We start from the raw sequence: 25,525 nt of genomic DNA, 5'->3' as shown, positions 1-25,525 counted from the left end.
TTTTGTGGTGCCCTTGCCCCGAGAAATCTACCCCTTTCCATTATCTTTTTTAGAAAAAATACACACAAACCCCGGAAAGTTTACAAAATTTTTGTAATGCTACCTAGCTACTCGTGGGAAAATATGCCACCAACTTTTAAATGACGCATTTTTGTTTTGCGTAGCGCATCCATCAAGTTATAAAGACCGAATCTGAAAAAAGTTCAGCTTGTTACCGCGTCCCCACGGGACAGACGGTATTAAACTGGTTTTTTTCCCCCTGCATTCTCGCGGAAAATGTAACGTCGCGTGATTTTAAATGGGGACTCAGGAATAATTTTGCAATGTTTATTTTAGAATTTTCAATGTAATTTTGTGAATTTTGTAATGTAGTCAGCGATCATGGGTGGAAAGGATTCAAAATTGTCATATATAACACAAGAAGAAGCTTTGAAACGAGGTAAAATTAAATGCCAAACTGCAGAGAACTTTATTTTTTACAATAAAATGTTTTTTTCTGTCAGACGATGTCAAACTTCCTGAAAAATAAAATTAATTCGATGCAAACTGTAAAAAACTGCTTTACATTGTGTTAACCTCTTATTTTTTAATGGTGTTATTAGTGTCACAGTGCAGTTTCCAAATGAGCATATAATGAATATTTGCCTTGTGACTGGGATCGGATAATTCATTAGCTTTTGGCATCTGAAAAAAATTTCAGCATGAAAACGTTTTGAAAAGAAAAGTAGATAAGATAAAATTTCTTTTGAGTGGGGCAAACGCAACATATAAACTTTTTTTTTAAAAATTTTTTTATTCCAAGGTTTTTATAGAAATTTTTACCAACATAAATAGCTGGTTATTTATTTCAGTGACATTTCGCAAGGCCATTAGATTTGATGGGAATGGATTGAAACTTCACCTTGTTCACGTCTACTAAAAGTCCCACTGTGGGGTTTAAACTCTATTTTGCATTAAAAAAAAATTATGCCCCTTTTTCAACTTTTATACAGTAGCTCGAAAATAAGGACACGCCCAGGATTTTTTTTCCTTTTTATAAAGGTCCGGTAAGAACTTTTTAAAACCAATCCATTAAAAAATTTCCCCAAAAAATGACCCAGACAAAGATTGTATCGATAAATTACAAAACGCAAAACCGAAAAAACCTTTTTGACCCGCTCATTAAGCCTTGGTGGGTTTTGACTCCGGAAAAATTTTTTTGATGTGTCCAATTCAAAAGTCCTGCCCTTGTCAATCAAAACCCCAGAGAATTTCAATTGATACTGTTTCCCGGCAGGGCGGAAGTATAGCAGGAACGGAGCGTCGTATGTTAATTACTATGATGATGTCAATCATCCCACGGCCCGACGAACGTGATCATTTTGGGGGTTTGTTTTAGCACAATGCTGTGTCATTATCACGGTGTTATTATAAATGTGTAAAATTTAATTTGATAAAAAATGCAGCTTACGTAGGGTTTTTGTACCATTTTTTAATTAGGGTATACAGCTTATGTTGTATTGTAATATGTCTTGCCAATTTAAAATAACTCCCAAAATTGGATAATTTAAAAAATCACATTTTGTGTCCTCGATACTTTACGAAACTGGTAAAACCGTTAGGCTATAGCAATTTATTACATTGCCTGGGCTTTGTTTGGCCCCAAAACGTTAAATTTCTTTTTACAATTTGTCACCCTTTTTCGCGACCTTAATTTTGGGGACTTTTCCATTTTTTTACAAAATTTACTATACAATCAAAATAAAAAGCCAAACAAAGCTGCATTAAGAAAAATTAAAACACGTTGCAAAAGCAGCTTTATTTTGAAGCTTTCCCGTATAGGTTGAGTCGACCCTTGACTCTTGAAAATCGATTTTGACCCTTAAAATTTTTACACTGAAGAGTCAATACATCGAGTTTCAAAAACTTATGTTACTCTGACAGAGGGTCAGACCCCTCTTACAGGGATCGACAGCCAACAGTTGACATTTTAAGAATATGAAAAGGGACATTTCACTATAAATCTTTTAACCATTCTTATGTTTAGGGATGATTTTTACAGGAAAAAAAGGGAAGAAGGGGGTTTTAAAAATGATGTTTTTGATATTGCAAAAATTCCCAATTTGATAAAAATTTCCGCAAAAATTTCCCCAATTTGGGTTAAAAACACCGTCTTTTTTTCCCAAATTAAACCCGGTACCGGCCTTTTCCCCCAAAAGGCAAAAAAAATCACTGCTCCAATAGAATCACTTAAAATTAAGTGAAAATCCCCTTTGAAAGTATCCAGTTATAGACTACCAAGCATTCTAGACAAATAAAGCGGGATTTAATCTAATGGGGTTTTCCAAAGTAGATAACCGAAACCAGTTTCCCTGACTTGGATTTTTAGCACTCGGAATTCTTAAAAAGTAGAATTTTTTGCATACCTCACAGTTTCTTAGAAAAACCACACAAATTTGGTCCCATTTTAAAGAGTAAAACACACATTTCCCATCTGGGATTTTTTTTTTAAAATTTTTGATTGAAAAAAGGCCATAAAGCAGAGGGACCATTCAACCGATAGAGGGTCACCCATTTCAGAATAACCCAAAAGGTTTTTTATTCTGCTCAAAAAAACAAAATAAATGCTTGTTAATAGGAGGGGAAAATGTGCGCCCGAAAAGGGACTCGAACCTGGACCTTCTCTTGCAATAAATGCTCTACCAACGGCAAATCGAAAACCCAAAATACACAGCCCAATAAATACATTAAACACCTGCTACAGTCCCCCCTCCTTCTTTCTTTCAAAGAAAAAACCCAGATTCTTTTGACTAACCCGCCATTGTTAAACCCCTACTCTGGGATTCCAAGGCTAGTCCCCACACCACGGCACCAATAAAAGGAGAGAAAAATGTGCAGCCCGATCAGGACTTAAACCCTGCGACCTTCTGTTTAAAAGTCGAGCTCTACCAACGAGCTAATGGGACAACCAATTCACAGACCAAAAAATTTTTACTTTATATAACACGCCATTTGATTTGAGTTGTATCATTTGAATGGCAAATTTAGATAAAAAAATAGGTTCATGATCGTATTTTGTTTTAGTTTTAAATATAGTTGATGCAATTATGTAAAAATAAAAGTAAAGGACGTGAAAACTACGTATATTCTTTTACTTATATCTCCTTTTTGAAATGTAAACTATGATTCTCATTAATTTTCTACCTGAAATTTTTTTATTTCTAAACCAGAGTCTTTTTTGTCAGAAAAAAACATTTTTAAAGGGTTTTAAAAAATGAAAAAAATAGTGACAACCCCCTATTGGCAAAAGTGATCCCCTATTTTGAACAAAAGGTTCAAATTTTTCTTATAACTTCAGACATAAAAAAATTAAAATAAATCAACAATTATGAATGCGACATTAGTTTAAGTTTTTAGTAATTTTAGATGTCTTCAGGGCTTTCGGTAGCTTCTAAAACTCAAGAGTCATGACCTTCAGCCTAAATTTTTAAGAGTCAAAATAATTTCATGGCAAGCTACAGTTACTTTTTATTAATGCAACTCCCACAGATTTTTATCCAAAACAATACATTAGTCATAAAAATTTTTTTTCTTAAGCAATTCTATTTAGTTGTCTTTTTTTCACATTGCCGAAAAGTGGGGGTTTGGTGCTTTGCATGATTTTTTTCTCAGAAAAATTCTTCTAAATAAGACTGCTTTGGAAACAGTACATATTTTCTCTTAAATGCAGACGTTTTATTGCTTTTTTTTCAGATTTACTAAAACTCTTTTAAGAAATATAAAAAAAAATCCAAAATGGGGTCTCGAAAAAGAGGACAAAAAACGGAAAAAGAAAGTAACATTTGAAATTTTGAAAAAAAACTGTTTTAAATTTCATTTTTCATTACCACTACAAATTTCTGCTTATTTAATTGTTTTGGGCCCCAAAAAAAGCTCGGGAATGATAATAAATTTGCATAAAACCGTGACGGCCGACCGGTCATGTAATCGTATGGCAACAAAAAATTTAAAAAGTGGACAAAAAAACTTAATCTAAGGCTGCAGTTTTACAATTAATTTTACACATTGATCAATAAACACTTTTGATAAACAAGGCATATTGAAAAATAAAAACCCCGAGATAATCAGTATTTGGGGGGTGCGTGATGACATCTGTCGGTAGCTAATTAACATACACCTCCCCTACTCCATATTTCCGCTTTTGGGGGCGAACAAAATAAATTCACTGGGATTTTGATTTACAGGGGGCAGAAAATCGGACTTTTAACCCAAAAAAAAATTACCGCGAGTCAAACCGACGCACGTGGCGTAATTTATGCGGGTCAAAAAGAGTTTTTTCCGATTTTTTCGGGTCAAACCGGACCCCCCGGGGCAACCCAACGCCCCGGTTTTATGAAAAAAAAACATTTCAACACATTAAAAATGTAGATATATTAGTTTTCGAGTTTTTGATCATTCAATGAAAGGCTGTTAAAAGTCGTATGTCAAGTGTTTTACTCCCAAGCTCTTGTTTTTTTTTTAAAAACAGAAAACCCATTACATAGAGTTTAAGATCCCCATTTTGGGAAATTTTTTTTTTTTATTATTTTTATGAAATTTTACTTGGCTTTTTCTAGAAAAAAAATTTGACGGCCGATTGTTTTAAAATTTTTTTGGGCTGTCAAAAAATTTGAAGGACCAAATAAAGGGGGGGTAAATTACGTCACAGTCATGTAAAGTTACTGGGTTTTTACACTTGCGCATATTGCTGTGCAGATGCTGTAAATGTTAATCATGTAAAGTACATACATAGGTAACTGGTTTAAATCATTGAGGAATTGAATCACCTTTTGTTACTTTAAGTTTTTTTTGAATTTAAACTCATATTTGCAACAGAATCGGAAAATTTCTCCACTATTTCATATTTTGGTGTTTTTCCCAAGGGAAAATTTCACGTAAAAAAAAATTTCCCCAAATTTTTTAAATGCTTCAAATTACAAATGTAGTTGACCGCCTAGGGTTTTTCCGCCGTGTCCCGGGGGAAATCGGCCCCTTTTTAATGCGAAATATCTTATTTTTCCCCAAATTGAAGAAAAAAATTTAAAAAACCAAAGAAAAAAATTCCAACAGGCATTTTCGATTATTCATAGAAAAATTCTTTCATAATATAGTAATTTTGTTCCCGATGAAAACCCACAAAAAGTTTTGGAAAAAAAAACCCCTTGTTTCTTTTTTTTGTAACTGACCGTCTGCACCTTTCAAAATTTAAAAACATGATTTTTGCAAGAAAATTGTTGTTTTGTAAGTAAAAAGCTTAAAAATGCATAAATAAGTAAAATTTTTTTAAATAAAGTACCTAAAAAATTGTTGAAAGATAAAACTTTAAACCCTTACAATCAAAAGTCTATTTTTTTTTGACCCATCTTTTTCACTGGGGAAACACGCACTCCACTTTCTGAAAATTCAGTTGAAGTGGGTTAAAACAAACTAAATGTAAACATAAGTTGAAAAATTCCCTATTTGACCAGGAGCCTTTTTAAAAAAAAAAACAAAAAAAAAAAACCTAGAAAAGCCCTGTTTTATCATTACCTCCCTTTGAAATTAAAAAGCATTTAAAAAGGGGGCTATTTAAAAAATGGAAACCCTTTTGGAAATTTTTGTTTTTATCACCGTTTTTTGGGAAAAATGGACATATTAGTATGGGGTTGTGGGGTGTCCGTCCATCTAACATAAATTTTTTTGGCCAGAGCAAATTTATAACCATAAAAGGTATTGATTTAAAATTGGGATATAGTAGGGGGCGATGAGACGGTGTGCAAGCACTTGAACTGGCCGATGGTCAAAGTAAAAAATTTTAGCTAAAAAAATCAAAAAACCCTCATATTTAATGTCCGGGGGCAAAAAATAAAACCTGAAAGTACTGACGCAAGCAGTGGGAGGGGGGTGATGAAGGGTTGCGAGCAAACAGCACTTGAAACTGGGAAAAGGGTCAGGGTCACAAATTAAACTCAAGATCAAATCTGTCCATTTATTTTAGCCCAGAACATAATTATTAAACATTTAAGTTTGGCTTTGACTTAGCATGTAGGTAGGTGGTATAATGATGTGCGAAATATGAACCTGGTCTGTAGATTATTGGGAAAAGGGCACAAAGTGAGCTCGAAAAATCAAATCGCCATATATTTCGTTCTGGAAAATTTTTACCATTCAAGGTATTACTTCAAACTTTGGGAAGTATGTAGGGGGTACAACGATGGCAGAGTGCATGAACCCGTGTGGTAGGTCAAAGGCAAAGGTCACGCATGGCAAAAACTCTCAATTACTGTCCAAGCAAACTTAAAACGATGTTAAAATTATTGACTTGAAAATTGGAATAAGGCAGGGGGGTGAGAAAAGTGCAACTGCAAACAAACTGCTTACAACCCGTACAATTAAAACCCCCCCCCCCCCCCCCCCCCCTTGCAAAAGAAAAAAAAAAATCAATGGTTTTTTTTACCATTTACATGTAGTACCTGTCACGACTATGCACACACTACCTTCTTCCCCCCCTTACACCCCACCAAAAGAATGTTTTTTTTGTCTCTCCCCCGGGACAATTGTTTTTGGCCTGTCCCTCCCCGTACGTCACATTCATTTCCAGCAAACTGGGGAAACCCTTTTATAGAACCTTCAAACTTCATAGGGGGGTAGGGGTGCGGAATAGACGACCCCTATTGTTTTTTGGTACTTTCCCTCAAAGGTCAAGGGGCACAGGGGCCTGAACATTAAAAAACCCTTTCCGATCAATAACAGAAACCACTTTACCCCGAATGTTGAAACTTCAAGGGTGAGGCCATGAAGAGTAAGACCCCCATTGATTTGGGGTCCCCCCTCCTCAAGGTCAAGGCACAGGGCCCAAAAATTTAAAAACCCTTTTCCCATCAATAATAAGAACCACTTTACCCCGAAAGTTAAAAATTATAGGAAGATTGGTCATGAAAGAAATGACCCCTATTGATTTTTGGGGGCCCTTTTCCCTCAAAAGTCAAGGTCACAGGGGCCTGAACATGGAAAACCATTTCCGATCAATAACTTGAGAACCACTTGACCCAGAATGTTGAAACTTCATAGGATGATTGGACATGCAAAGTAGATGACCCCTATCGATTTTGGGGTCACTCCATTAAAGGTCAAGGTCACAGGGGCCTGAACATTGAAGACCATTTCCGGTCAGTAACTTGAGAACCACTTGACCCAACATGTTGAAACTTAATAGGATGATTGGTCATGCAGAGTAGATGACCCCTAACGATTTTGGGGTCACTCTGTGAAAGGTCAAGGTCACAGGGGCCTGAACATTGAAAACCATTTCCGGTCAGTAACTTGAGAACCACTTGACCCAGAATGATGAAACTTCATAGGATGATTGGTCATGCAGAGTAGATGACCCCTAACGATTTTAGGGTCACTCTGATAAAGGTCAAGGCCACAGGGGCCTGAACATGGAAAACCATTTCCAATCAATAACTTGAGAACCTCTTGACCCAGAATGTTGAAACTTCATAGGATGATTGTTCATGCAGATTAAATGAATCCTATTGTTTTTGGGGTCACTCCGTTAAAGGTCAAGGTCACAGAGGCCTGAACATTGATAACCAGTTCCGATCAATAACTTGAGAACCACTTGACCCAGAATGTTGAAACTTCATAGGATGATTGAACATGCAGAGTAGATGACCCTTATTGATTTTGGGGTCAGTCTATTAAAGGTCAAGGTCACAGTGGCCTGTTCATGTAAAATCATTTTTTGGAAATAACTTGAGAACCACTTGACCTACAATGTTGAAACTTAATAGGATGATTGGACATGCACAGTAGATGACCCCTATTTATTTTGAGGTCACTTAATCAAAGGTCAAGGTCACAGGAGCCTGAACAGTGACTTGAGAACCACTAGGCCAGGAGTGTTGAAATTTAGCGGGATGACTGGACATGCCAAGTAGATGATCCCTATAGTATTGCAGCCAACCATCAGTGTCTCTTTGACTTTCGCTCCTGACCCCTATTGACTTCTTGCCTATAGGACTTTGCATTGGGGGAGACATGCGCTTTTTTTACAAAAGCATTTTCTAGTTTCTTTTAATTTTGCTTCCGTCCTCTGATATAACCCGTCAGGCATAATTATTGTCTCGCTTGACAGAGCTCTTGTTAATCTGTCTCTTCATTGCGCAACAGAGATAGGCAAAGAGAGGTAAAAATTTTCATAAACTTGCTTTCTAATGAATGTTGGCAAAATATATACTTGTCAATGCAAATCTTTGACAAATTGAATACAGTAGTGTTTATTGCCATATTATTCCTTAGGCAGAACATAGTTATTAAGTTTATATTTATGCTAAAATAACACTGTGGGTAACCAGGATAGGAAAATCAAATTATGAAAATACTTTCAATTGAAAATCTATCAAGTTTTAAGAATAAGTGAACACAAATAAGTGTAAAATGATCAGTTGTTAATGATTTTGAAGTCACAGGGTCAAAGGTCAAGTTACAGTGACTGCTAGTATAAAAACGTTCCTGCTCAATGTCGTAAGAACCTCAAAGATCTTCAAACTTAGCAGGCACATTGCCTATGAGCAGTGGATGTAGTTATTGATTTTGAGGTCAGTGGGTCAAAGGTCAAGGTCACAGTGACTGTCAGTATAAAAGCTATTTCCAAATATCTTCAGAACCTGTTAAAGACATACGCTAGAATTCCTGTATATGAGATGGGCGAAATTGTTCCCAAAGATAGAATTTCTTCAAACTTTAGATATTGAAGGACAATCAACTAAGAAACAAAAATATGCAATAAAAGTCATAGGTCACCAGTATTGAAAAAGAGTTATCTGCCCTTGAAAATGGCATTTTTGTCATTTCAGTGGTTGTTAAATATGAATTCTTCTGTAGTGTACTGGTCAAGATGGTAGGAAAGTTTTTATTGCAAAGGCAACCTGCGCTCAATTCCCAACTCAGACATGTTTTTTTTCTTGATGTAGAATTTTCTAACAATAGTATAGGTACAAAAACTCATGTTATTACCAGACTTCAATTTTAAAGAAAGGTCATTTTTACTAATATTTGGATACCAGTCTCTTTAGTTTGTAATGGCTAAATATACAAGGTGGAAAGTAACCATTTAAGACCTGTAAATATTTTCAGTGACAGATGTAGAGCTGAAGCGGTTGAAAGATGCCTTTAAAAGGGTTTCTGCCCTCAGTGGATTTATGACAGAGACAGTGTTCATGCGTGAAGTGCTGTGGGATGGAGTACCCCCCAAAATTGCCCAGGTTTGATCACTTCTATATGTTGTACAGTCATTTATTTAACTTTCTATTCTACAGTGAATATGTTTCAGTATGAAGTAGATCCTTCATCATATTGAGGAAACAATTGGTTTTGTTTGTTTGTTCAAGATTTAAACAAGTTTTACACAATGTATGTGGGAGTGTACTTTCAGGGAGCACAAAATTTGTTTATAATGTCAGTATCGAAGAAAAGTTTCTTAATTGTTTTTAGCTCACCTGTCACAAACTGTGACAAAGTGACAAGGTGAGCTTTTGTGATCGCGCGGTGTCCGTCGTCGTCCGTGCGTCCGTGCGTCCGTAAACTTTTGCTTGTGACCACTCTAGAGGTCACATTTTTCATGGGATCTTTATGAAAGTTGGTCAGAATGTTCATCTTGATGATATCTAGGTCAAGTTCGAAACTGGGTCACGTGCCATCAAAAACTAGGTCAGTAGGTCTAAAAATAGAAAAACCTTGTGACCTCTCTAGAGGCCATATTTTTCATGAGATCTTCATGAATATTGGTCAGAATGTTTATCTTGATGATATCTAGGTCAAGTTCGAAACTGGGTCACGTAGGGTCAAAAACTAGGTCATTAGGTCTAAAAATAGAAAAACCTTGTGACCTCTCTAGAGGCCATATTTCTCAATGCATCTTCATGAAAATTGGTCAGAATGTTCATCTTGATGATATCTAGGTCAAGTGCGAAACTGGGTCACGTGGGGTTAAAAACTAGGTCAGTAGATCTAAAAATAGAAAAACCTTGTGACCTCTCTAGAGGCCATATTTTTCATGAGATCTTCATGAATATTGGTCAGAATGTTCACCTTGATGATATCTAGGTCAAGTTCGAAACTGGGTCATGTGGGGTCAAAAACTAGGTCAGTAGATCTAAAAATAGAAAAACCTTGTGACCTCTCTAGTGGCCATATTTCTCAATGGATCTTCATGAAAATTGGTCAGAATGTTTACCTTGATGATATCTAGGTCAAGTTCGAAACTGGGTCATTTGCGGTCAAAAACTAGGTCAGTAGGGCTAAAAATAGGAAAACCTTGTGACCTCTCTAGAGGCGATATTTTTCAATGGATCTTCATGAAAATTGGTCAGAATGTTTACCTTGAAGATATCTAGGTCAAGTTCGAAACTGGGTCACGTGGGGTTAAAAACTAGGTCAGTAGATCTAAAAATAGAAAAACCTTGTGACCTCTCTAGAGGCCATATTTTTCATGAGATCTTCATGAATATTGGTCAGAATGTTCATCTTGATGATATCTAAGTCAGATTCGAAACTGGGTCACGTGGGGTCAAAAACTAGGTCAGTAGGTCTAAAAATATAAAAAAACCTTGTGACCTCTCTAGAGGCCATATTTCTCAATGGATCTTCATGAAAATTGGTGAGAATGTTCAGCTTGATGATATCTAGGTCAGGTTCATAACTGGGTCATGTGCGGTCAAAAACTAGGTCAGTAGGTCGAAAAATAGAAAAACCTTGTGACCTCTCTAGAGGCCATATTTTTCACGAGATCTTCATGAAAATTGGTGAGAATGTTCACCTTGATGATATCTAGGTCAAGTTTAAAAGTGGGTCACGTGCCTTCAAAAACTAGGTCATTAGGTCAAATAATAGAAAAACCTTGTGACCTCTCTAGAGGCCATATTTTTCAATGGATCTTCATGAAAATTGGTCAGAATTTTTTATCTTGATGATATCTAGGTCACATGTGCTCAAAAACTAGGTCACTATGTCAAATAATAGAAATAACGATGTCATACTCAGTTGAACACTGGGTCATGTGGAGATAGGTGAGCGATTCAGGACCATCATGGTCCTCTTGTTCTGTGTATGTTATCTTAAGGCTAGCTTCCATACATTGGGTAATAGTCATGATGGTTTTATCTTAAGTTTTAGCAGTATGTCACAAAACAGCAGAAATTATTAGTAAACGAACAACATCTGGACAAACAACTTACTGTTCTATCCCATAGAATTGGATACTTGAAATATTCTAAAGGAGTTGTCCCCCTTTAAAAAGAATGCCATTTGTAAAGAAATAAATGTAACAATTGTCAAAAAACGAAGTTTTAGCTAGTTATGTTAAGTTTAAATTTTTGGTACATTGTTGCAAATGCATCAGAACAAAGACATGTAACAGCTTTTTAAAAATGGTGAGTTTTTAAAGGCGCTGAACTGTCCAGAAGAGTGGCTTCTTCGTGCAGTCCCTTTCTGAAATTCAATACATGTGAGTAAATTGACAATGGTTTTGTAGAATGATATACATGTTTTATATGCTGTTTAATTTTCATGTAAAAACATTGCTTCCTTTCTATGATTTGGTGATGTGCAAACTTTTTTCACCGAAACATGGACCTAATTTTGCACAAATTCAAAATACTTAATAATGTTTATTTACCGGTATGTCCTAAAACAATAACACCTATGTTTTGTAACTTCTTAACATTGAATCTGCTAACCATGCAGTCACTAAATAAAGACTAAGCCAACCTTACCTGATCTGCAGTATAAATTGTATTTGATGGACTGCTTTAACTAAAAAGATGAAGAACCTGTCTGTATGGCTTGCCTGCCATTGGGCATACACAAACCAAAATGTTATATGGTCATATAATTGGCTTACAGAAACTAGAATGTTATAAGGTTATATAGAAGAGTTTAAAAGTTTCATAAGTCTGTCCAAATAGATGTTATGGAAAGTTACATGGTTTCGAAAAGCGCTATTTTTAGCTCGACTATTCAAAGAATAGTAGAGCTATTGGACTCACCCATGCGTCCGCGTCTGCGTCCGCGCTGGCGTCCCGATTTGGTTAAGGTTTTGTATGTAAGCTGGTATCTCAGTAACCACTTGTGGGAATGGATTGAAACTTCACACACTTATTCACTGTGATAAACTGACCTACATTGGACAGGTTCCATAACTCTATTTTGCTTTTTACAAAATTATGTCCCCTTTTCTCGAGAAATTCTTGGTTAAGGTTTTGTATGTAAGCTGGTATCTCAGTACCCACTAATGGGAATGGATTGTAACTTCACACACTTGTTCACTGTCATGATCTGACATGCACTGTATAGGTCCCATAACTCTACTTTGCAGTTTTATCAAAATGTTTTAAAACCTTGAAACTTCATGTACTTGTTCACTTTATGAGCTGATAAGCTCTGTGAAGGTTCCATAACCCTTTTTCCCATTTTTAGCTCATCTGATTTTTTGAAAAAAAATGATGAGTTATTGTCATCACTTGAGCGGTTGTCGGTGTCGGCGTCGGCGTCGGCGTCTGCGTCGGCGTTGCCTGGTTAAGTTTTATGTTTAGGTCAGCTTTTCTCCTAAACTATCAAAGCTATTGCTTTGAAACTTGGAATACTTGTTCACCATCATAAGCTGACCCTGTATAGCAAGAAACATAACTCCATCTTGCTTTTTGCAAGATTTATGGCCCCTTATGTACTTAGAAAATATCAGATTTCTTGGTTAAGTTTTATGTTTAGGTCAACTTTTCTCCTAAACTATCAAAGCTATTGCTTTGAAACTTGGAATACTTGTTCACCATCATAAGCAGACCCTGTACATCAAGAAACATAACTCCATCTTGCTTTTTGCAAGATTTATTCCCCCTTTTGGACTTAGAAAATCAGTTTTCTTGGTTAAGTTTTATGTTTAGGTCAGCTTTTATCCTAAACTATCAAAGCTTTTGCTTTAAAAACTTGCAACACTTGTTCACCATCATAAGTTGACCCTGTATAGCAAGAAACATAACTCTGTCCTGCTTTTGCAAGATTTAGGCCCCTTTTGGACTTAGAAAATCAGTTTTCTGGTTAAGTTTTATGTTTAGGTCAGCTTTTATCCTAAACTATCAAAGCTATTGCTTTAAAACTTGCAACACTTGTTCACCATCATAAGTTAAACCCTGTATAGCAAGAAACATAACTCTGTCCTGCTTTTTGCAAGATTTATGGCCCCTTTTGGACTTAGAAAATAACAGATTTCTTGGTTAAGTTTTTATGTTTAGGTCAAGTTTTCTCTTAAACTATCAAAGCTATTGCTTTGAAACTTGCAACACTTGTTCACCATCATAAGCTGACCCTGTACAGCAAGCAACATAACTCCATCCTGCTTTTTGCAATAATTATTGCCCCTTTTGGACTTAGAAAATCATTTTCTTGGTTGAGTATTATGTTTAAGTCAACTTTTCTCATAAACTATCAAAGCTATTGCTTTAAAACTTGCAACAGTTTTTCACCATCATAAGTGGACACTGTACATCAAGAAACATAACTCTATCCTGCTTTTTGCAAGAATGATGGCCCTTTTTAGACTGAGAAAATCATGGGTAGGACAATATTTCTATTACACAAAAAAATCAGATGAGCGTCAGCACCCGCAAGGCGGTGCTCTTGTTACAAAATTATGCCCCTTTTGTCGACTTTTGTATTCATTCAATTGACAAGGTTGTTGAATAGTCGAGCATTGCTGTCCTCCGACAGCTCTTGTTAATATTGCACATGAACTTTTACAGTGAGAGCCAAAGATGGAGGTAATTAAAAAACAACAGATTCAATAAAATGTGCTACTATTTTCATCAATATTCAAATGTTTGACAAATATTAAGGGAAACAACTATCGGGGATAGGACTTAACAAAAAAATATGATATTTTATGTCCAAAAGGGAAAATTTGGCAGCCACATTTTTAGCTCGACTATTCGAAGAATAGTCTAGCTATTCTACTCACCCTGGCGTCGGCGTCGGCGTCGGCGTCACACCTTGGTTAAGTTTTTGCATGCAAGTACATACAGCTATCATTTAAAGGCATATAGCTTTGAAACTTATTTATTCTTTTTCTTGGTCAATTACCTACCTCACTGGGTCAAGTTTCATAACTCTAACATGTATTTTGAGCAAATTATGCCCCCTTTTGGACTTAGAAAATTCTGGTTAAAGTTTTACATGCAAGTTACTATCTCCAAAACTAATGCAGATATTGAATTGAAACTTTACATGTATCTTCGGGGTTATAAAACTAGTTGATAGCACCAAGTCCCATAACTCTGACCTTTATTTTGACCAAATTATGCCCCCTTTTGGACTTAGAAAATTCTGGTTAAAGTTTTGCGTGCAAGTACATACAGCTATTACTAAAAGGCATATAGATTTGAAACTTATTTTTTCTTTTTCTAGATCAATTACCTACCTCACTGGGTCAAGTCCCATAACTCTGACATGTATTTTGGCCAAATTATGCCCCCTTTTGGACTTAGAAAATTCTGGTTAAAGTTTTGCGTGCAAGTACATACAGCTATTACTAAAAGGCATATAGATTTGAAACTTATTTTTTCTTTTTCTAGATCAATTACCTACCTCACTGGGTGAAGTCCCATAACTCTGACATGTATTTTTGGCAAATTATGCCCCCTTTTGGACTTAGAAAATCCTGGTTAAAGTTTTACATGCAAGTAACTATCTCCAAAACTACTACAGATATTAAATTGAAACTTCACATGTGTCTTTGGGGTTATAAAACTAGTTGATAGCACCAAGTCCCATAACTCTGACATGTATTTTGGGCAAATTATGCACCTTTTGGACTTAGAAAATCCTGGTTAAAGTTTTGCATGCAAGTACATACAGCTATTACCAAAAGACATATAGCTTTTAAACTTATTTATTCTTTTTCTAGGTCAATTACCAACCTCACTGGGTCAAGTTCCATAACTCTGACATGTATTTTGAGCAAATTATGCCCCCTTTTGGACTTACAAAATTCTGGTTAAAGTTTTACATGCAAGTTACTGTCCCCAAAACTAATGCAGATATTGAATTGAAACTTAACATGTTTCTTCGGGGTTATAAAACTAGTTGATAACATCAAGTCCCATAACTCTGATATGTATTTTGGTCAAATTATGTCCCCTTTCGAACTTAAAACTCTTTTGATATTTGACATTTTGGGTAATAATTTCCTGCTTCTGTGACAATATTTCGAATAGTCGAGCTTGGCTGTCTTACGGACAGCTCTTGTTAACAAAGGCATTATGGGCCTTAAACTTCAAACTTCTATGTATTGAGTTGGGTGGGGTGGGGATATGAAACAGGTGCTGTCTGTCTCTCAGTCTGGTCTGTTTACATACTTGGAAGAAAACATGCAAAAAACTTATCATAGCAATTCTGAATATGTTCTGTTCTTGCAAAAGCAGTCCATGTGTCTCAAAGGTTAAATATTGGGGTCAAAGGTATATGAGCCGTGGCATTAGAAAACCAACATAGTGGGTTTGCGACCAGCATGGATCCAGACCAGCCTGCGCATCCGCGCAGTCTGGTCAGGATCCATGCTGTTCGCTAACAGTTTCTCCAATTCCAATAGGCTTTAAAAGCGAACAGCATGGAGCCTGACCAGACTGCGCGGATGCGCAGGCTGGTCTGGATCCATGCTGGTCGCAAACCCACTATGTTGGTTTTCTAATGGCACGGCTCATATATGTTTTGGAAAGAAAATGTAACAGAGGTCTTAGTAGAAATATTCTTCATTTTTTTCTTCAGTTTTTCAAATACAACTTACAAATCCTTTATTTGCAAACTTCTGCAATTATCTTCACAGGAACAAGAGTGATTTTTTACAGAAATAGAATTTCATTTAATTTTCTGTATCCATGGAAACATCATTTCCTGTTATGACAGTGTGCTATTTTTATGTGAAATGAGTACAAACATTATTTATTGCCATTGTTGGACAAACAAAAAAATGTGTAAATGATCAGTGTAACAATTAGATGATGAGGCTTCTATGCCACACAGAGAAGCCTAACACCGAGGTCAAGGTCACACTTAGAGGTCAAGGTCACACTCAGAGGTCAAAGGTGTATAATCTGTCCCCATTCCATCTTACTTACATACAAATGTACAGTGTTTTCAAATATTGTTCTTTTAGAAAATTTGAATTTCAAAAACTAGTATCGGAAATGAAAGATATCATTCTTGTTTGTTTTCAGTTGCTATTTAAAGCTTTTGGCGGTACTGTAAAGGGCCTGTCCTTCAAGGAACTGCTTGCAGGGATGGTTGTATTGACTAAAGGCACTAAAGAGGAAAAAATCAAATGTAAGTTGCATAATGGTATTGTAACAATGTTGATATTTTCAGCGAGGGGGTGGGGGATCAGTGTTCATTGATTTCGTTTTGTGCCAGTACACAAAGTTGAAAACCAGGGAACAAATTCTATCCAAGATATTATCCTTGCAAAATAGATATACTTGTCGTAAATGTGAAATTTTAGTCCAAAGTAGGTAGATGATTTATTACTCTTGTTGAACACAAAATGTTTATTTAAGGTAATGTGAAATTAAACCAGTGTTACAGTGTTTATATATAAACCATTTGGGTTTTGTTTTATAAGATATTTCAAATGTTACCTCAATTCTCAGATAATTTTTAATGTTCTCTGAAAAAGTAAAGTCTGGAGTTTTTATTTCGCCGCTTAGGCCTAAAAAAAAAATATGTTTGTTTCCTGTAACCCGACCGACCGTAAGTTTTTACCGCCGACCGCAATTTTTTTATGGGCTAAAATTCGAGATTCTGATCATATCTTTATTGATTATAGGGATAATTTAGTTGCACCCGACCTCGTCGCGCATAGTCACGAACGTTCCTGGTTCTGTCGACATGAAACAACATGGCGAAAAGCCTGTTTGTCGGTAGACTCGAGGTTCCGGGTTTTCACCGGCGAAAATCGCGAAGTTTTCTTTGATGCATATCGAGTTCAAAAGTTCTGCCCCTAGTCAGTCAAAATCTCGGTGAATTTCAATACTGTTCGCCGCCACAAGCGGAAGTATGGCAGTAGGCGGAGCGTCATATACTAATTAGCTACTGACAGATGTCAATCACGCCACGCGCCGACTGACACGTGGTACCCTCGCGGTTTGTTTTTAGTACCTCATTATGTAAGGTGTTTATTGATCAAGGTGTAAACGTTAATTGATAAACAATCGTAGAAAAAGCAGTCTATTATCATGTTTGTACCACTTGTTCAGGGGTCACGCTGTCGGTTGCACTTGAGCCTTTTGCGACAAAAGATTAATTGCGGCCCCGAAAATCTCTAATTGGAAAAAAACGCCCAAAGCTATGTCTGTCTGCAAAACTATGAACTTGGCCTGTTACACAATGTTTACTGAACGAATGGAATCAGTGTAGAAAAAAAACTTGTATGAAAAAACATCTGTTATTGAAAGGCGGGAGCAAATTTTCAACAATTTTATTTGATTAGTAATTTAATTATACAGGCCTCGACCTTAGCGGTAGACCGTTGGACCGACGCAACCAAAATCGGCAGGTCCACTATCAAAAGTTGGGTAACCGACGGTCAACCAATTTTCAGTCACGGTCTGCAAATAAAAATAAACCCTTAAAAGTGGAAAAATAGGGGTGATGGGGGTGGGGGATCGTACCCATATCGGCGAATTCACAAAACGAAAGTTGATTTTGCCTTAGTACGGCATTCTACAGTTATAAGCATTGGCGAGTTAAAGTCAGGATAGCACGAATGGACTACTCCACCGATCGGGTGAGTGGTTTTTAACGTGGAACTTTACCAAATTGAGTAATTACATCAGGCAAAATTACCTGGATTGACGGGAAATTTTACCCGCGAATCGTAAAAATATAAAAACGTCATGCTGGTAATTTTCCATTCCACAAGCACGTGCGCCCTATCGTAATACTTAATTTACATCGCAGTTACTTTTGACACAAAAAACGCGCGTAGTGCATTCATTTTTTAAAATATTCGCTTCAGAGATTCAACACCGCTTGAGAACTAATACAGTTTGAATTCTAAAACAATTTTAATAAGATATCGACAGGAATGAAGGCAAAATTCTTTTAAAAACGATCAAATTTTCATATAATGTTTTGTAAAATTTCAGACAGCGCGATCTTGATTATTTATTTCCTTTTTAAAGTAAATAAACAGTACATGCTATGGTAATAAAATTCAGACTTTTGACCAGAAAGTACAAAAAACACAATTAAAAAATCTTAAATAATGAAAAAAGCGGCAGCAATTTAAATACATGGAGTAAAACGATTTTTTGGCAAACAGATTTCTGTTAACACGGCGGAATAGGTTACGTGACCTCATGAACGTAAATAGAAATGTGGTTTTTAAAATGAGGCAGTATGATGTCGTTGCGATTTTTAATAAGTTTTAAATGAGTCTTCGTACATATATTTTTTGAACAAACACTTTTTTAGAAATTCTTCTCAAACAATAATGTAAATTTCTTGAGGGCAAATAGGTCAGTATCGTTCACGATCTGACACATTTACATGTCAGTTTATTCGGGATATTGCACATTCGCTTTTTAAAAAATTAAAGAAAAAAACTTTTTTACTGATTTCTTCTCAACAATTAAAGGAATCGAGAAAGTACGATCAGACAGTGATGTGTCCACATGGCGCGAAAACATGACGTAATGCAATGACAATCTCGTGGAAACTATACCGCTTTGATCTCCACTGCAGATGCCCCCAATAACCGACACACTTCTTTTAGCTCTTTGAGGGGTGTTAATTGATGATGAAAACGAGGCCAATTACTTAGTTTATCATCAGAATGATTACCGATAATTGTTGATGTTTTTTTTTTTCACTTTCAACACTGGTGCTGATTGTGTCTATATTATGGAACACTTTTCAAAATAATTATTTTTTCGGGATAACAGATTGCTACAGTCTTCCATTTTTAATTATTTAGAAAAAAGTCCTGTTTCTTTGAGTCATATGAAGTTATGACGTCTACAGCATCACAATTTATGAGATAGAATTGGAGGTCCACCAAAGTCTGAGCAGGTCTACTAGATTTTAGCAGTTGGTGAACCTGCTGGCAGCTGCTGAAGAAAGTTAAGGTTGAGGCCTGATTAGGCAGTTAATTGGCCATAATAAGGTTACTAAACACTGAAATGTTCTGACACCTACTAAAAAAAAATTAAAAAAAAAAAAAAATTCCCTACCTACCGACCCCCATTTTTTCCAGCATGTTACAGGAAACAAACATATTTTTTTTTTTATGCCTTAGTGAAGATGTAGGTCACAGTCACTGCAGATAGTATTATTTGCATAATTTCCCTTTTTCACAACCTGTACAAGTGTTCTAGCACACTTGTAACACTATTATACCTTTGTATAGTGATATATACATTTGATTTGTGTGCAATTAATTAGGTACTGTTAGTGACGTTTGACATTTCGAAAAGAACAAATAAGTTTCTAATTATTGATAAAAAAGAGCAACTTATTGATTAAAAGGTGGAATATTACTCGGAAATACGCTGCAACTCAATACTTTTCTTGCAATCCAATAGTCAATACTCCGGGGTTACTGAATTTTGTTCCCATTAATTAATATGGTAATCTATAGATTCATGAGCTTGGCTGAGCCAAAAGTCTGCAGTTGTTTTGATGTATGATGTGTACAGCCACCTACTTCCATTCTCTGAATTAGTAAAACTGTAAAAAAAATATTTTCATGGGCATGAAATTTTGTGATTTTGGTCAAAACAGCAAATTCGTGTGGAAATGAATCTGGGATTTCAACTTTTGAATAATAGAATGAATGGGAATTTTACTTATTTGTTGGGATTAAATTTAGTGGATTGACTCAACCGAGAAATCCACGAAAATTAGTCCCCCACGAATATTAATGATTTCACAGTATTTATCTGTTAACTTGTAATAAATAGTCAATCTGTTAATGTTCATACTATATCCATTGCCATTTTTAGCTTGACTATACAAAGTATATGGAGAGCTATCCTACTCGACCTGGCGTCGGTGTCCTTCCACGTCACCACCATGGTTAAAGTTTTGATGCACCTTCAGATTATCTTTTTAGCTCATCTGATTTTTTGAAAAAAAATGATGAGTTATTGTCATCACTTGAGCGGTTGTCGGCGTCGGCGTCGGCGTCGGCGTCTGCGTCGGCGTTGCCTGGTTAAGTTTTATGTTTAGGTCAGCTTTTCTCCTAAACTATCAAAGCTATTGCTTTGAAACTTGGAAGACTTGTTCACCATCATAAGCTGACCCTGTATAGCAAGAAACATAACTCCATCTTGCTTTTTGCAAGATTTATGGCCCCTTTTGTACTTAGAAAATATCAGATTCTTGGTTAAGTTTTATGTTTAGGTCAACTTTTCTCCTAAACTATCAGAGCTATTGCATTGAAACTTGCAACACTTGTTCACCATCATAAGCTGACCCTGTACATCAAGAAACATAACTCCATCCTGCTTTTTGCAAGAATTAAATTGCCCCTTTTGGACATAGAAATTCAGTTTTCTTGGTTAAGTTTTATGTTTAGGTCAGCTTTTCTCCTAAACTATCAAAGCTATGCTTTAAAACTTGCAACACTTGTTCACCATCATAAGCTGACCCTGTACAGCAAGAAACATAACTCCATCCTGCTTTTTGCAAGATTTATGGCCCCTTTTGGACTTAAAAAATAATCAGATTTCTTGGTTAAGTTTTTATGTTTAGGTCAACTTTTTCTCTTAAACTATCAAAGCTATTGCTTTGAAACTTGCAACACTTGTTCACCATCATAAGCTGACCCTGTACAGCAAGCAACATAACTCCATCCTGCTTTTGCAATAATTATTGCCCCTTTGGACTTAGAAAATCATTTTCTTGGTTGAGTATTATGTTTAAGGCAACTTTTCTCATAAACTATCAAACTATTGCTTTAAAACTTGCAACAGTTTTTCACAATCATAAGTGGACACTGTACATCAAGAAACATAACTCTATCCTGCTTTTTGCAAGAATGATGGCCCTTTTTAGACTTAGAAAATCATGGGTAGGACAATATTTCTATTATACAAAAAAAATCAGATGAGCGTCAGCACCCGCAAGGCGGTGCTCTTGTTACTTGATGGATTTGCTTCAAACTTGAAATAGTCATCATCACCCATGACACAAGGTTCATCTCAGTTATTACTAAATGGATTTTAGTCAAACTTAAAAGTAATTGTTTTGCATTATTAGCGCATGGTGTGACACATGGTGCATTTGATTGATTTACACCGAACTTCACAAGGACGATCATTGCCAAACCTGATTGTGCATTTTATGGCACTTTTTTGGTTAGATGATTTTTCAGCGAAGTTATAAATCTTGATTCATTTCATTTGATTATGTTTTTGCCACTTCTCTTATATTATTGGGTGGATTTCCACCAAACCTCATATTTTACCTTGTCCGGGCAACAGCTCCAATACCACATGGAGAAATTCCACCAAAGTGACCATTACTAAGGCTAGTTGTGGATATTTTGGGCATGTCCAGTTGGGTGTTTATTATCAGAGTTAAGGCCCTTGATTGTCAAGTTTAAAGCTGTTTTAGCCACTTCTGTTACATAATAGGGCCGATTTCCACCAAATCTTTCAGGAGTGATCAGTGCCAAGTCTTGTTGCACATATAATCAGAAATGTTCCGGTTCAGTGATTTTCAGGGGAGTTATGGCTCTTTATTTGTCATATTTTACGGTGTTTACACTGCTTGCTGTTTGCAGTTAAGCTAGTTAATCACCAGACCTCACAATTGATTAGTGTGGAGTGTATATTACCAACATGTTCTGATTAAATTATTTTCAGCGGAGTCATGAGCCCTGATTGTTCAAATTCTTTGATCTATGCTACTTATCTGATACCACTGGTTGGAATTCCACCAAACTTCACAGGAGTTGCCACTGCCAAGCCTAGTTTTATATATAATTGGAATGTTAGTTCATTGATTTTCACTGGAGTTAAAGCCCTTAATTTGTGGTATTTAACAGTATCTGTGTGGTAAGTGGTGGGAGTCATACAATTTTCAGAACAATCTCTAGTTGAATTATTGATTTGAAACAGGTTGGGCATGTAGAAACTAGAAATACAGTGTTGTTTGGAAAGTCAAGATATTTAGAACTGTCTGTCAAGACATTATATAGAGACAATTTTCTTGCAATAGCACAACCACAAGGATAATGACAACCTAATCGGGAAACAGGTGGGCAGAAATTGAAGGATATTGTTTTCTCAGTACACATAAACCTTTACCCTGCTAAATTTCTGAAGTGGACTGGTCCATCATTCAGTTTTGGCAGAACTAGTAATTATTCAAAGGGGTGTTCACTGAATATTTACTGAATGAATAGCCAACAGTGCAGACCATGATCCAGCTGCATGGACATGCAGACTGATCTTGGTCTGCACTGGTCACAAAGGTAGAATCAATTGCCGTCAGCATGTTAAAGGTTGAAGAACTTCAAGACTGGAAATTTCATAATCACATTAGAATACAATTTTGTCCGAAAATGTTCTTTTGATTTTAATTGACTTTATTGAGGTATATTGCATATCCTCAAAGCATTAGTTTGATTGTGTATGCGCTAAGAAATTTTCTGGTGGCAATATTTCTGTGCAGTTTTTTCTTTTGGATTTTTATGCCCCCCTTCGAAGAAGGAGGGGTATATTGTTTTGCAGATGTCGGTCGGTCGGTCGGAATGTAGACCAATCCGTTTCCGGATGATAACTCAAGAACGCTTGGGCCTAGGATCATGAAAGTTGATAAGGAGGTTGGTCATCACCAGAAGATGACCCCTATTAATTTTTGAGGTCTGTATTTCAAAGGTCAAGGTCACAGTGACCCTGAATAGTTAAACAGTTTCCGGATGATAACTCAATAACACTTGGGCTTAGGATCATGAAAGTTGATAGGGAAGTTGGTCATGACCAGCAGATGACCCCTATTGATTTTGAGGTCAGTATGTTAAAGGTCAAGGTCACAGTGACCCTGAACAGTTAAACGGTTTCCGGATGATAACTCAAGAACCCTTAGGCCTAGGGTCAAAAAAGTTTATAGGGAGGTTGGTATGATGATGACCAGCAGATGACGATTATTGATTTTGAGGTCAGTATGTCAAAGGTCAAGGACACAGTGACCAGGAACAGGAAGATGGTTTCCAGGCAATAACTCAAGAACGCTTGGGCCTAGTGTCAGGAAAATTGATAGCGAGGTTGGTCATGACCAGCAAATGACCCCTATTGATTTTGAGGTCATTAGGTCAATGGTCAAGGTCACATTGGCCAGGAACAGTTAAACGGTTTCTGATCTTATTGTCCAAAACCACAGGGCCTAGGGCTTTGATATTATGTAGCAAAATCTAGTGGACTCTACCAAGATTTTTCAGATTATTTCCCTGGGGTCAAATATGGCCCCACCCCGGGGGTCACATAGTTCATAAAGACTTATATAGGGAAAAACTTAGAATCTTCATGTCCATAACCTACATCATTCAAATTTGGACCACATGTATAGTTTTGAGTGGCAAGATGAAGCTTGACATGAGTTGACCTTGATCTTGACCTAGTGACCTACTTTCACATTTCTGTAGCTACAGCCTTCAAATTTGGACCACATGCATAGGTTTGTGTACTGAAACAAACTTTGACCATGTTATTGACCTAGTGACCTACTTTCACATTTTTGAAGCTACAGACTTCAAATTTGGACCACATGCTTAGTTTTGTGTTCCGAAATAAAATATGACCTTGATTTTGACCTAGTGACTTTTTTTTTCACATTTCTCAAGCTACAGCCTTCAAATTTGAACCACAAGCATAGTTTTGTGTACCGAAATGAACTTTGATCTTGAGATTGACCTAGTGACCTACTTTCACATTTCTGAAGGTACAGGCTTCAAATTTGAACCACAAACATAGTTTTGTGTACGGAAATGAGCTTTGATCTTGAGATTGACCTAGTGACCTACTTTCACATTTCTGAAGGTACAGGCTTCAAATTTGGACCACGCACACAGTTTTGTGTTTCGAAATAAAATTTGATCTTGATTTTGACCTAGTGACCTACTTTCACATTTCTCAAGCTACAGCCTTCAAATTTAAACCACAAGCATAATTTTGTGTACCGAAATAAAATTTGACCTTGACTTTGACTTAGTGACCTACTTTCACATTTCTTCTCAAGCTACAGGCTTCAAATTTGAACCCCATGCATAGATTTGTGTACCGAAATGAACTTTGATCTTGAGATTAACCTAGTGACCTACTTTCACATTTCTGAAGCTACAGCTTCAAATTTTGACCACATGCATATTTTTGTGTTCTGAATTGAAATTTGACATTGATTTTTACCTACTACCTACTTTCACATTTCTCAAGCTACAGCCTCCAAATTTGAAGCACATGCATAGTTCCGTCTACCGAACTTTGATCTAGTGACCTACTTTCACATTTCTCAAGCCACAGCTTTCAAATTTGGACCACTTGCACAGTGTTTTGTATCGTATGAAATTTGACCTTGATTTTGACCTTGAGCTAGTCTTGAAATTTGAAACATCCATAAATGGCTCAGTAGTGGGCGCCAAGATTACTCTGTGATCTCTTGTTAGGTTAATAGGTTAAAGGTCAAGGTCAGATTGAACCAGAACGGTAGAACTTTTGTTTACAGTGAGCATATAATTTCTGTTCCTTGTGCAATTACTGTATGCATCAAGGGGGGCATTTCGTGTTCGGCGAGCTCTTGTTGTTATGTCAGGTCTGTTACTTTGTCTTTCATGGATGGATTTAACCAAATATTTATGTATTACATATCAGTTACCACTTCCATTCACATGAAGCAGTATGGGAGGCATGTAGAGCTGTCATTGATTGGGTCTTAGGCGTATCGACGATACCGATATATCAGAAGACAAATATCGACGATACATCGATATATTGATTATTAAGTTAGATTAACGACCTATTTGTTCATATGCATACAATATACCTTCCTGTAAATGCTATTTTAAGTTTTATTGCCTACTTTCCATATTTCTGTTTGATTGTGTTGTATTTGTATTTATGAAATAAAAGAAATACATAAAAATTAATAACATCTTTCATTTTTATTTTGCCTTCACTCCTTTTTTGCATTTATCTTAATTTACAACTTTTTGAACTTTAGTTGTTTTTTAGGGTCTGAGTGTTTATTTGGGTAGTTTTTTTCTCTCTGTAAAATATCGATTTTTGAAAATGGGAATCGATAATCGATCGACAAAATAATATCGTTGATACATCGATATCGTTTCTATCGATGACAGCCCTAGAGGCATGGACTTCTTCAAAAATATTCAATTATTTCATTTTTAGGTCAAATTCTGACAGTATTATATGATTAAATGATATTGGAAGTGGATTTAAATGTAGCTATATATGGTTACCTA

General features: G+C 36.2%; 1 protein-coding gene across 1 annotated transcript in view; it reads left to right on the top strand.

Moving 5' to 3' along the window:
* The first annotated feature begins 305 nt into the window (after positions 1-305).
* Positions 306-25,525, top strand: part of LOC123535111 (ubiquitin carboxyl-terminal hydrolase 32-like) — a 110,539-nt gene continuing 85,319 nt past the window's right edge. The window contains exons 1-3 of the mRNA XM_053518970.1: positions 306-439; positions 9,139-9,266; positions 16,266-16,371. Of these exons, the coding sequence (XP_053374945.1) occupies positions 382-439; positions 9,139-9,266; positions 16,266-16,371 (292 nt within the window). The 5' untranslated portion in view covers positions 306-381. The remainder of the gene's footprint in view (positions 440-9,138; positions 9,267-16,265; positions 16,372-25,525) is intronic.

The sequence above is a fragment of the Mercenaria mercenaria genome, chromosome 12 (assembly GCF_021730395.1).
Source record: "Mercenaria mercenaria strain notata chromosome 12, MADL_Memer_1, whole genome shotgun sequence".
Classification (NCBI taxonomy): Eukaryota; Metazoa; Mollusca; class Bivalvia; order Venerida; family Veneridae; genus Mercenaria; species Mercenaria mercenaria.
The sequence above is the reverse complement of the archived record's forward strand: the minus strand, read 5'-3'. Positions and strand labels throughout refer to the sequence as shown.